The 13,284-nt window shown below is 30.8% G+C and overlaps 1 protein-coding gene and 1 long non-coding RNA gene across 2 annotated transcripts; one reads left to right on the top strand and one right to left on the bottom strand.

Moving 5' to 3' along the window:
- The first annotated feature begins 5,644 nt into the window (after nucleotides 1–5,644).
- LOC123885743 (beta-fructofuranosidase, cell wall isozyme-like) lies at nucleotides 5,645–11,174 on the top strand. Its single transcript, XM_045935056.1, has 7 exons — nucleotides 5,645–5,892; nucleotides 6,057–6,065; nucleotides 6,827–7,695; nucleotides 8,208–8,366; nucleotides 9,094–9,326; nucleotides 9,695–9,785; nucleotides 10,727–11,174. The coding sequence occupies exons 1-7, from the start codon at nucleotides 5,715–5,717 to the stop codon at nucleotides 10,913–10,915; spliced, it is 1,728 nt and encodes a 575-aa protein (XP_045791012.1). The 5' UTR covers nucleotides 5,645–5,714; the 3' UTR covers nucleotides 10,916–11,174.
- Nucleotides 11,175–11,284: 110 nt separating this feature from the next.
- LOC123885744 lies at nucleotides 11,285–13,053 on the bottom strand. Its single transcript, XR_006801238.1, has 3 exons — nucleotides 12,485–13,053; nucleotides 12,240–12,404; nucleotides 11,285–12,156 (listed from the first exon to the last, which is right to left on the bottom strand). It is a non-coding gene; the product is annotated as an uncharacterized LOC123885744 (long non-coding RNA).
- Nucleotides 13,054–13,284: the final 231 nt, after the last annotated feature.

Below are 13,284 nucleotides of genomic sequence, written 5' to 3'. Positions count from 1 at the left end.
GCTCAAGGCAAGCCTATGAGCATAGAAACTGTTTCCTGCAATATGTGCTAAAAGAATAGAATGAATTGAGAAATGAGGGAAGAATGAATACTAATGAATGTTTATGAAGAAGAAAGGAAAATTTTATTTAATGGGCCATGTAAAAAAATGAATTACAATTGATCCTATTTATACTAGCTAAACACACTTGCTTGTAAAACAAGTCACACACACTAGTAACTAACTTACGACCAACTTGGTTGTAACTAACTAAAAACTGTTTTAACCAACTTTCAATTTATCAAAACTAACTAACAACAAGTAAAATCAGTTATTGAATTACACATTCTCAACAATTCTTCCTTATTCTCTCTGCTAAACGCCGCAAGATCTGCGGATTACTTGATTCTTCCATGTAATGTAATTCATCTCAACAAACTTGGCTAATTAATATGTGAAAATTTATTGCAACTGTTTTGGTTATCTGAATCTTTGTCAATTTAAAACCTCTTGTAGTTTCAACTACAGATCTAGCCAAAAAAATAACTCATGAGGTAGAAAGCCATGGCTTTTTTAATCAAGTATATATCAATAATTATTGTTTCCAAGCTTAAGCTCATCCTTATCAGTTTGTTGGCACTTATCAGTTTTCATTTGTAAAACAAAGAGAAAAGAAATAAAAGAGCAGATACAAAATACAATAGCTCATGTTTTTTCTTCCTGCACCACTTTCCAATGATGAATAGCAAAAAATGTTTCTTTAAGGTTTATTAGTTCCAAAAGTAGAAATTGAAAATCATTCAAAAAGGGGTTAATTAGATGTAGGAGATTTATTTTCTATTTCTTTTTCGATTCTTTATTTCTTTGATACAAAGCAACAGATAAGTAAATCAAATCCTAATGTTAATGGTTTCCAGAAAATAATCAGAGAGTATAAAGAGAGGTGTTGTCAAAAAAAAAAAAAAAACCAAGATAGTAAGTTGCGTGTGGGTAAGAAAACATACGCCGACACGCTGAAACAAAGCTAATGTTTGATCTGAACCGTATATATTAATCCAATGGCTATTATTAAATGCTCTCATCTCTAATATTAACAACTCCTCTCATTTGATAGTTCCCTTGATACAAATTAGTAATAACACATACTCACTCCATACCAAAATAAATGACCTATTTTTGACTTTATCTACTATTCATATGATCTCCTTTAACTGTACTAATATGTATATGCAAGTATTAGCATATGAGATGTTTGATTTGTCTCGATGAGTATTTTCAAAACATATAATTTTTATAATTTTTAATAATATACAATTTAAGATACTGATGATTAAAGTTGTGCATTAGCAAACATGAAGGTGGTCAACTAGGTATTTATTTTGGGACGGAGAGAGTAATATTTTTATAACTCATCTTTTACGAGTCTTTATTCGTAGGGAGTAAATTTTTTTGTAGCTCATCTTGCCGTTAATTAAAAAAAAATTGTACCAAAAAAAATATGTTAAAAATTTAAGGTACTTTGCTTAAATTATAGAGAAAGTAAGTTTATTGTTTAACCCAATATGTTGACTTATAATCTATCCCCTCTGGACTTAACTATAAGTAAATATTCTCTTTAAACATAAATCAATTATTCAATAAATCTAAATGAATATTCATTTATAATTAAGACCTTACGGAGTATATATTTAGTTCAGATACTTTAAAATATGCTTTGAGTTGAGTTGAGTTGAGGTACGTAGACTAGGTCATAAGTCATATCTGCCCCTGCCCGACTTATTTTCCTTTTTGTTTTTTAGATTATTATATTATAGGTATAACTTTTTCTCATATATAAGAACTACAATTACCTACTTAAATTTTAAAATCGGTGGTTTGGTGTTGTTGAGGTTTTGTCGGAAATTGATTAAAGGGATATTATTGTTGGTTTAACATGCGGTTATTTGAGTCCTTTGACGTATTAGAAAATGATAAATTCTTCTTCGACAAATTCATAGACTTTGAGGATGTTTTGGAAAAATTTAAGTGTATTTCTTGAAAGTGGCTCTTGTCAAAGAAACCGAACTTCGCATTATTTGTACTATGAATGGTGCTTGTACCCTCTAGATTGTATGGTTAGGTAGGTTGTAAGTGTGGAATTTTTTGGCGGGATCTTGTTTTTGGATTTGCCCTTAGGTTGTGTGAGTGAGTATGTCTTGTACTTTCTTCTCTCGGTTTCTCGTTTGTTATATATATTCATATTTTCTTCGCTGTTTATAAAAAAAAAAACTTAAATCTCAAATTTTGTTTTTCTTAATCAATTAATTCATTGTTGATAACTATTTTAATTTCTTCTCCGAACAAATTGGAAAAACTTGAAGTCAATTCACAAACAACCTTTTGTTACTCTTTTTGGCTACTAAGTCACGAGAAAATCACACACTCGACACAAATGGATAAACATTAGTGAACTAGTGGAACAACATAATCAAGTTTATAGTTGAAGCGTTGGAAGTAGTGACCCACAAAATCTGTTAATCCAAAAAGGATAAGAACAAAACATACTATGAGTTGGATACACCACAATTTTGTGTCAAGAAGTGTCTAATAAAAGTGATTCAGCTAACATAAGAAGCACTTGTTGAAAAGGAACAAAATCCATGATCCTCCTTGGTAATGGTACCTTTTTGCTTGAAAATTTCTCATTGGCATGGAATTCATGCTTCATTAATTCTATGTATGGGACAGCCACGTTTTATGGATAACAAGTCCAATTTGTTTTTCTCCTAAATTCTTGATCAGCAACTGCACACGTATAGTCCTCTTCTGACTTTTCTACTTCACATATTTGAATTCAATTGACCATTAACCATTAACCAAGCAACGAAATTTCATAGATTATTAGTAGTATTTTATAGACAAAATTTTATGATAAGATATTTTTTTCTCTATAAGATTTAGGGTTAGTAAATAAGTTCTTTCATTTATAGTGCATATTTTCTCTATAATAATTTTTTTTTGGATGGGTAGCTCAACTGGTTAAACTAGTAGAACTAAGGGTTAAGGAAAAGGAGATTCAGGGTTCAAGTCCTGACAAGGAGAAAAAATACTAACTCACGTTGGTTATCAAAAACCTTAACATATTAAGATTATAAGTTCTCTAATTTATATATTTCTCAACTTAGTTGCTATGAAAATAAAAAAACTCTCAAAACCTCTTTTCTTTTCTCTTCTAACTCTAATTGTCACCACTTTTTCAACTTTTTCTTCTTAGTTTATCGGAGATGGGTGATTTAAGATCAATTTTGGCTTGAAATCACCCCCTCCAAATCATTTTTTCTTTCTCGTTATAATAAATAAGTGTGTTTATTTGTTTCATGTTGAATGATTAGTTTTGATCTAGTATACAGATCCAATCAATGTCGACTCTGGTGTCATCAAATTCGGAGGCACGAATATTCCGGATAATTTACCGTCTTATGCTATTAACATGAATATATATTTGTATTGTTAACATATTTTTATTTAAGGTGGCCTATATATATATATAGGAAACTCTAGGGCTATGAAGGATCAATATATTATATCATTACATTTTTACATATTCACTAACTCTAAAACTTAGACTGAGGATATCTCTGACTAAATATCACTATAAATTTTCTAAGAACAGTAACCAAATTAAAAAATGTAAGGTCTTTTATGGACTAAAATTTTAAAGCCTAAACTCATAGCTTGACCCACTTGACTTTTGAGCCGACTCTAAACTTGTTAACAGTACTGTAAATTCTAATACTATTCTTGGATCATAATAGGAGCTCAAAAAATTGTTCATATTACTCAACCACACAAGTAATTAGAGAGATATGATATCTCGACTCAAATTTTAATTATTAGTTTATAAATCTTTTATTTATAAATTATTCAATTCAACCTTTATTTTTTAAGCAATACTAGCTAGACTCCTCACTTACATTTTCTTCACAGCCGACTAGTATTTGTTAGGAGTATTAAATTTGTGTTGTAACAGCCGGCGGCTTTAGGATGGTGTGCCTTACATGTTCTCCAATCGCAAATATAGGAGGAGACCCTTAAATACCGTAAGAAACAAGTCTTTCAAGTATAAGATCTAGCTTCAGGATTAGAGTCTTTTTACTTATTTTTTATAACTAGTTTTACTGGAAAAAAAACTACCAAAGTTGATGTTGCTTGGTTACCGGCTCTAGGAAAACCTCGTTGGAATTGTGTTTTCGTGATAGTAATAGTTAGTTTATGGCTGGTATGATGCAATGACAGCAGTCTGTGATTTCAACTTTAGAGGGTGAAGCATGAGCATTACTTTTAGCTATGAAAGAAGCTAGACATAGAGGACTAGATCGAGTGAAAGTGATTCGAAGATGTTGATTGACGCTATTCACATAAAAGCGTAGAGGCAATTCTGAGTTTTTTTCAATTGTTCATGACATTGTTATTTTTATGTTATCTTTTCTAAACTTTGAAGATAAGTTTGTTAGGAGGTAAACGAATTCGGTTGCTCATACTCTTGCTAGGGTGACCAATTCTTGGGTTAGCTTCCATAGATTTGAGATTATATTGAACATTTAATAGTTAATGAAATGCATTAAATTTGTTTGATTAAAAATTGCAAGATTCATGCTTGTTTGGTTCAAAAAAAAAAAAAATTGCAAGATCCATCTTTAAATATTTTTTTTTGAGGTACATATATTAAAAGTCAGGGCCTACCCTGAGTTTTTGAAGGCCATATGCAAATATAAAAAGTGACACTTTAATAAATAAGACTCAATTTTTTTAACGTAAAAAGAGTCATAATCTAAACAGTAACAAAAAAATATTTTCTAATTACTTAAAACGAGTCATTTTTGGAACATTTTTTTGAAGGAAATTCGTCAATTAAGTAATGCATTAAATTTTGCACTTTCTAATTTATTATAACTACAACTCCATAAAAGAGGTTATGAGCCTGACAATTGGACTTTTGCAATTTGCTATATAATATATTAACTTTTGCACCCTTAATTTATTAATATTACTACTCTTAAAAAAATTGAGGCCCTCATTTTTTAGGAGGCCCGATGCCACAACACATGTTGCACATGTGTCTAGGCTGGGCCTGTTAAAAGTAGGTGAATTTTTTAATATATATCTTATTTAGATATCTACATTACTGCTTAGATGTATAATTCTAATAGGTCCAAAATATCCACCTTAAAAATATCCATTAAAAATGATGGCAAATTAACTTACTCTCTGGAGGTATCTTTCAACATGGATTGAAATAAAATTAAATATTGCTTCTTACCTAGGTTTGACAAATAAGACTACATACTTTCGTGGTTGCTTCACTTGACCAATGAATTTCACTCAAAATTCTAATAGTATATGAGAAAAATTTAGCAGTTAAAAATAAAAAATATCTATATATATTATATCAAACTCGCGTATAAAATATAAAAATAATAGATTCGAACTCGAAACACCAAAAATATATTTTTTTTTAAACATGAAACACCATAAATATCTAACTTGACAATTTCAACATTTAACAACTAAATTATAGGACTTACGGATAATATATATCTCTATATATTGAAAAATATTCATGGGATATATACACATTGACAAACATACATATCCTTTTCCATTACTCACATGTTTCAAACCATAGCCAGCACAACAGTTTTCAATTCTCTATATAAATAGAAAACATAGCCTTGTAATTTTCTCCACATTTCAATATGAATATATTCTCTACTATTTGGTTATTGCCTCTCTTCACTTTCATTTTTGTCAATGATATTCTTCCTATTGAAGCTACTCACCATGTTTATAGAAACCTTCAATCTTCTGATGATTCAACAGATCAACCTTACAGAACTGCTTATCATTTCCAACCTCCCAAGAATTGGATCAATGGTAATTAATGTTATTTAAACATTGTATACTCTCTTAAATTCATTCTTTTACTTTATTTTTTTATATTTTTGGTGAAATATTTTACATCTCTAACATATTTTTCTTTTGCTTCATTGTTTTTGTCATTTGACATGTTATGCTCAAATGGATATGTGGATTTGCAGATCCTAATGGTTAGTTCATTTTTCTTATAATAATAATAATATACATTTTTATGTATATATAGTTTCCTATAATATTATTATCATCATACATGTTTGTTATGTCCTATATAGAATTAACACTCTGATCGAAGATATTTCTGATATTTAACACGACACCAACACATGAGATTTACTTCTAACTATTGAATTCTTTTCAAACTTTTACTAGTTTTTTTGACGTGTCAATTGTGTCTATTAATTCATACAGTTTGTGTCTAAACATTTTTGAAAAATAATTTAACAATATGTTTAATTAATTAATTTCACAAATAATTTGCATAGAATTTAGTCAAAAATCAAAAGGTTGAAAGTTGAAAAGTAATATAAAAAACGGCAATTGCAAAGCTGTAGAAATCATAGCTTGCCACATATAACCTACATATTATATATAGTAGTAGGACCAAAATGAAATAAAAATATACAGGATCTATTTAATTAACCAAGTTATGGCTATATGCAAATCACTTACTAAATCAATAGAAAAATGACATTTCAACAATAAAAAAAGTCAATGACTACAATAACAACATGTACAACAAATTTCCATTCAAAGAAGAGATTAAACTATATATTCTTAATAAAAAAATAAAAAATGAAGTGGACCAATAAAATTTGAATATAATGATAGTATAAGGTATTTAGAAGTTGATAGTTTGTCATTTTCCATGTCATTGCATTTTTCCCAAAAAATGAAATATTGTCTAACTCTTTATATATGTAACTTTTTGTAGGACCATTGATTTACAAAGGACTCTATCATCTATTCTATCAATACAACCCAAAAGGTGCAGTTTGGGGAAATATTGTGTGGGCACATTCAATTTCAACTGATCTAGTTAACTGGACCCCACTAGATCCAGCCATCTTTCCATCTCAACCGTCGGATGTAAATGGTTGTTGGTCAGGATCAGCCACAATATTACATGGTAACAAACCAGCTATTTTGTACACTGGAATTAATAAATTTAATCACCAAGTACAAAATATAGCATACCCTAAAAATTTAAATGACCCTTTTCTTAGGGAATGGATTAAGTCACCAAAAAATCCATTAATGGAACCAACTATTGAAAATAAAATTAATGCAAGTTCATTTAGGGACCCTACTACTGGTTGGTTAGGAAAAGATGGACATTGGAGAATACTTGTTGGTAGCAAAAGAAATACTAGAGGAGTTGCAATTTTATATAAGAGTAAAGATTTTATTAATTGGAATAAATCAAAACACCCTTTACATTCAGCTAAGGGTACTGGAATGTGGGAGTGTCCTGATTTTTTTCCAGTTTTGAAAATTGGTAAATTTGGTGTTGACACATCATTAAATAATGATGATGTTAGACATGTTTTGAAGGTTAGTTTAGATGATAAAAAACATGATTATTATTTAATTGGGAGTTATAATGAAGGAAAAGACAAATTTACCCCTGATCATGGGTTTGAGGAGGTTAGTAGTGAACATGTTTTGAGATATGATTATGGAAAATATTATGCTTCAAAAACTTTCTTTGATTATGGGAAGAATAGAAGGATTTTGCTTGGTTGGGTTAATGAATCTTCAAGTGTTGCTGATGATATCAAGAAAGGATGGTCTGGAATCCATGTGAGTTTTTGTTTTAATTTTGTTTATTTATTTATTTTTTATTGGTTTTTTCATTTTTATAAAATCAACTTGGGTTTTTTAATTTTGTTAAACCCACTTGGGTTGATCTGGTGGTATGACTTGGGATCTCAGAGTATGCTTCTTCTTAAAGTCTCAGGTTTGATTATCTCTGGTGCCAATTTGAATGGGCTAATTTAGGTTTTTAAAAAAAATAAAAAATAAAATCAAGATAAGAGTTGGATCAAAAATATAATATAGTCTTGACTATTTGACTTGATAAGAAGTTACATTAGTTTATTTTATTGGGCATGGTTTTTTATGACAATAATGAAATATATGGATTAATATATCATGAGCCAGCTAAGATCATGGCATGAGAATAGGATCCACAATTTTTATATAAAAATAAAGTTGACTTGAAATAATTTAGTTCAATGCTAAGAAAAACATTTATGAAAAAATGCATGTTAGGGTAAAATTTGAGCAATAATGAACATGTATTTGTTTTGTAGACAATTCCAAGGGCAATATGGTTGCACAAGTCAGGAAAACAGTTGGTACAATGGCCAGTTGTGGAACTTGAGAAGCAACGACTAAATCATGTTAACTTGCCCACCAAATTTCTCAAGGGAGGTGAACTGTTGCAAATTAATGGTATCACAGCAGCACAGGTAACTTATGCTTCCTTGTTAACTACTAAAATAAGTGAATAACTCCATGAATTGATTAATAATAATAATATTGCAAGTTGCAACTATATAGTACAGTACTAATATATTACTACATATATCTTGTGATAAAAAATGTACTAGCATTTATTTCTGTGCATAGTTTGAAAAACAACATTTCTAAGTCTAATATTGAGCTGTAACTTTCTGCTTAATTAGTTTAATAAAATGTAGTTTTTAATTTTATATTATGATATATTTAGTGCTTTTTATATTAAAGATTATCAGATTCTGTATCTCAATATCATCCTCCAATAATATAGTCATATACTTAAAAGAGTAAATTAATTAATAAGGCAATATATAGTGCTGATTGTTTAGATTGAATTATTTTTGAGATTAGATGAAATAGTTTATGCAAATAAATAAATTTTTATGTATTATTATAAGCTTATCAAGATAGTTTAAGATAAAACAGCTTATGAAAATACAATTTTTGTTATTAAAACTTATAAATTAACATAAAAGTTTATTTATTTGTATAAGCTATTTTTCAAAAGCTCAAAAATAAGTCAATCTAAATGGGCACTATATATAGATAGTATGAAAACATTTTGACTTTATTTTATCTTTGTTATAAAAATAGCTTATACATAAACACTTATATGATAGGCTTTTAATTAAGCTGTTTATCCGAAAATAACTTACATTAATCATTTATCTTATGCAGGCTGATGTTGAAATTTCATTTGAAGTGAATAACATCAGAGATGCTGAAGTTTTGGACAAGTGGACAGACCCTCAAATTTTATGTAGCCAAAGTTCATCAAGGAAAAATGGATTGGGACCTTTTGGTCTTCTTGTTTTTGCTTCAAAGGGATTGAAAGAGTTCACATCAGTGTTTTTTAGAATATTCAAACACCAACAAAAACCTTTGGTCCTCTTTTGTAGTGACCAAAGCAGGTTTGTCCTTGTCCCCTAGTTATTTTCATAAGGATTGTATTATTTTAACACAAAATATGATTAAATAGATATCATGTATATATGAAAATATTCATGGTTAATAAAGTACAAAATCTTGGTAAGTTACGTTCAATGCATGATTAATGAGTTGTGACACTGACACACCGACACTCATATATAATTATTAGTCATCCATTTAACATAATTTACCACATATTTGAACGAGATTAACAAGTTAAATTGTTGTCCATTTTTTCTCTCTCAAATTTATGTGTGGAGATATTATTTATCTTTCATAATCTAAACTTATACTATATTCAAAATTGAGTTCCAAGTCTATCTTATAAAAATGCATCTTTAATTAACAGGTCTTCTTTGAATAAAGATAATGATCTGACCACTTATGGAACTTTTATTGATGTGGATGTTCTGAATGTGAAGCTGTCATTGAGAAGTTTGGTAAGTTCATATTGATTATAGTTAACATGCACAAGCTTTCCCCCTAAATATGCTCCATTTTTCTTCAAACATAAATGTCAATTTTGTGGATTGTAGTGTGGTCCACAAAAGTTCCATCAACATGGAACAAAGTTGCAAGTTATGAAGTCATAAAATGATATCTTAGTATTTTCCTTAATATTATGATGATGCAGAAAGCTTCTTTTTTTCATCAGCACGTGCATGGACTTTATTGAAACATAATAATCAACTTCTATCAATAATTTTAGAAATATATTAATTAATGAATTTCATGTACCAAAAAAAAAAATTAGTGAATTTCAAAATCATGTATTTATCATGTTAAGAAGTTTGTTTTTACATGACAATGATGCAAATAAGTGTTGTTTGTTTTAGATTTTTTAAAAATCATTTTTGATATTCTAATTATGTTTATGTGCAGACTATTCACAAATATATTTCTTTTGAAAAAAAAAATTAAGTTTAAAAATTAGTTATCGGTTAAATTGCACTCTTAGCCTCCTAACTTTCACAAACTTGCAATTTTGACCCCTAACTTTATCCCTTTCGCAAAAGGTTGGCCTCCTAACTTTAGCCCCTTTAGCATAAGGTTCGTCCCCATTGATTTTAACCAAGTCAACGCACATGTGGACAGTGACTCACATGCCCATGTGAGTTATTGTCCACGTGTGCGTTGACCTACTGACGTGACATGTAAGTCACTTTTCATGTGTACATTGACTTGGTCAAAATCAGTGGGGGTTAGTCTTTTGTAGAAGGGGCTAAAGTTAGAGGGCCAAAAGTGATATTATGAAAGTTAGGGGTTCAAATTATTTTTTGAGAGAAAACATATCAATAAGACAATTTCCTAGATTATTTTTGCATTCATCATATATATTTACCCTTTGGCCTTATAATAAATGAGTTTCTGCATTTCACAGATTGATCACTCTGTGGTAGAGAGTTTTGGAGGAGAAGGGAGAGCATCCATCACAGCCAGAGTTTATCCCACATTGGCCATCAATGATAAAGCATTACTTTATGCTTTCAATAATGGAACTGCTGGTGTAAAGATCACAAGCTTGAATGCTTGGAGCATGAAGAAAGCACAATTAAATGGAAAGTTATAAGCAGAAAGTAGTAGTGGAATACTTGATTGATTTCATATAGTAAAAGTTCATATTGAGTTCTTCAAGTATCTTTTCTTTTTAATATTGTTTCTGATTATTCTTCCTTATAGTATCTTGAAATATCATCAATGTGACACTATGTAATGACTAATTGATTAACATGCATCAATAACATGGAAAAGAATAAAGAACACTTCCAATAAACGCCTATAAAAAGAAGATCAAATGGAGCTTTATCTGCATCCAAAAGTTTTTTTCAGCTGTTGATAAATTTGCCAACCTGTTCTATAGGATATGTTCTTCTAGAGGTGTCGAACCTTTGATTATGTACCTTACGTCCTTTACCAACTTTAAATCATAACTATCAAGGGAAAAATCGGGATTAGCTTGTCCCCGTGAGCTTAGCTCAATTGGTAGGGACATCGCACTATATGTGCAGGAGCCCGGGTTCGAACCCGGGACACTTCACTTATTTACCTTTAAGGTGGATTTTCTAGTAACTAGGCTACTTGACGAAAAAAAGTCAGGATTAGCTTCGGTTAGTGCTCTAATCTGCTGCTATTCATACTCATTACTCTGATGATCCTTTTGCTTACGTTTCCGACTACCCTTCTTACTCACTTTCTCCTTAGGTATTTCTTCAAATTGTTCAGTTAAACACTTATGTGCAATATTTTTCACTTCATCAATTAACCCTCTATTATAAGAATCCAACCCTTCTGTTGAGAATATATCAGCGAGGTTCGCAATTTCCCTCATAGCAGTAACCTTTAATATTATGCAGCAGTCATGTATTTCATAACATATTCAAGAGAAAGAAACGATAAAATAAGTAAAGACATACTGTTCTCTGATACTCTGATTCTACAGATGATGTAACTCTCCTGATATATTTTTGAGTAATCTTCTGGTACCACTGCATGTACTCATTGTCATCTAGAATGTTGCCACGTTCAACAATACGAAACCAACGCTCTCACGATTCTTTCAGAGCCGTGTCCTTTTTTCCCATCAAGTCTGCCCCATGATCCACTATACGACACTCCTCTCCCACCGTTCCACATCATTTGGGATGGTTTGATGCATTCAAAATTGTCTTAAACAATGACCGGAAAGGTGCCTTCTGCCTTGTTAAAACACAAAAGCATAGTCCTGGATGCCCTTAAAACCAAACTAGTTTTTATATAGTCCGGTATATATGCATAGTCCATATCCTTGTAAGGAAGCCAAAGCCACTGGACCTGCGTATTGACACTAAGCAGATTTATTAACTTCTTCTACCTATAGGTTAATTCATCGAATAGGCCACATTGTTAACACTTACATCAGAAGGATTAAGAGAATCCAAAGCATTTCTATATGACACTACATTACATTTCGTCCGACAACTACTTTTCCCTTTCCATTTAAGCACAAAGGGAAAGCAATTACTGTCAGGATCTTGATTACATTTCGGCTGTCCAACATAGACGCAGGAATAACTCCAACACTACAAGAAAACTATTATTTAGTCAGTCATATTGAAACTATCAGATTAAACAAGAGAGTAAAGGGAAGTAATTTTTTTACCTGCACTAAGAGTTAAACAGCCACTAACGGTTCTTTGAGATTTAAGGGAAGCATTGTCGAGTGCTCGATACAAAAAAGCCAATGCTCCTGCACCCCAAGAAAACTTCCCAGCCTTGTCAAAGTTCTCAAACAAAGAAAGGTACATAACAGGGACTTTGTTCCGGGTTGTTGTAGAAAATATCGTACTTCCTACTAGGTATAGAAGGTAAGCACGAGTGCAGCGCTCAATTTCATCTAGCGATGCATCTTCAGGACACTCAAAAGAATTCTTTCAACCAATTAAGCTTCACCATTCCACCGTTCAAGTCCTCCGGTACTCTCCCTAGTAGTTTTTCACAAGCTACGCTTGGCGCACTTATTGGTCCTATCACAGGTTCTCCATCAATAGCCAATCCAAATAACAATGCTACATCTGCCAGTGTTATTGTCAATTCTCCAACAGTTAAATGAAAAGTATTTGTTTCTCTCCTCCACCGCTCAACCAAAGCTGCTATCAGCGCATTGGTGAGACTCATAGCATGAAGTAATCGTAGGTAACCAAAACCAGACTTCTCAAGTCTCAACCATCTTAATCTGTTGAGGTGCTATCCACTGATCAAGCATTGAGGTGTGTTCGTGGCATCTAAGAACACCAAGCATTTTATCACATCCAATAATATAAATATTGAAAACTGTCCACAATTCAAGAATCACATAATGTTTATTTTATCATTGAAAATGGAAACATGAATTACCGTAAGTAAACTGACCCTTAATAACTCATCACTTTACAAACAGTATTAGGTAATTCATTCCTATCT

This window comes from Trifolium pratense, linkage group LG5 (genome assembly GCF_020283565.1).
Source record: "Trifolium pratense cultivar HEN17-A07 linkage group LG5, ARS_RC_1.1, whole genome shotgun sequence".
Taxonomy (NCBI): domain Eukaryota; kingdom Viridiplantae; phylum Streptophyta; class Magnoliopsida; order Fabales; family Fabaceae; genus Trifolium; species Trifolium pratense.
Note: the sequence above shows the minus strand (reverse complement) of the source record. Positions and strands in the feature narration are given on the sequence as shown.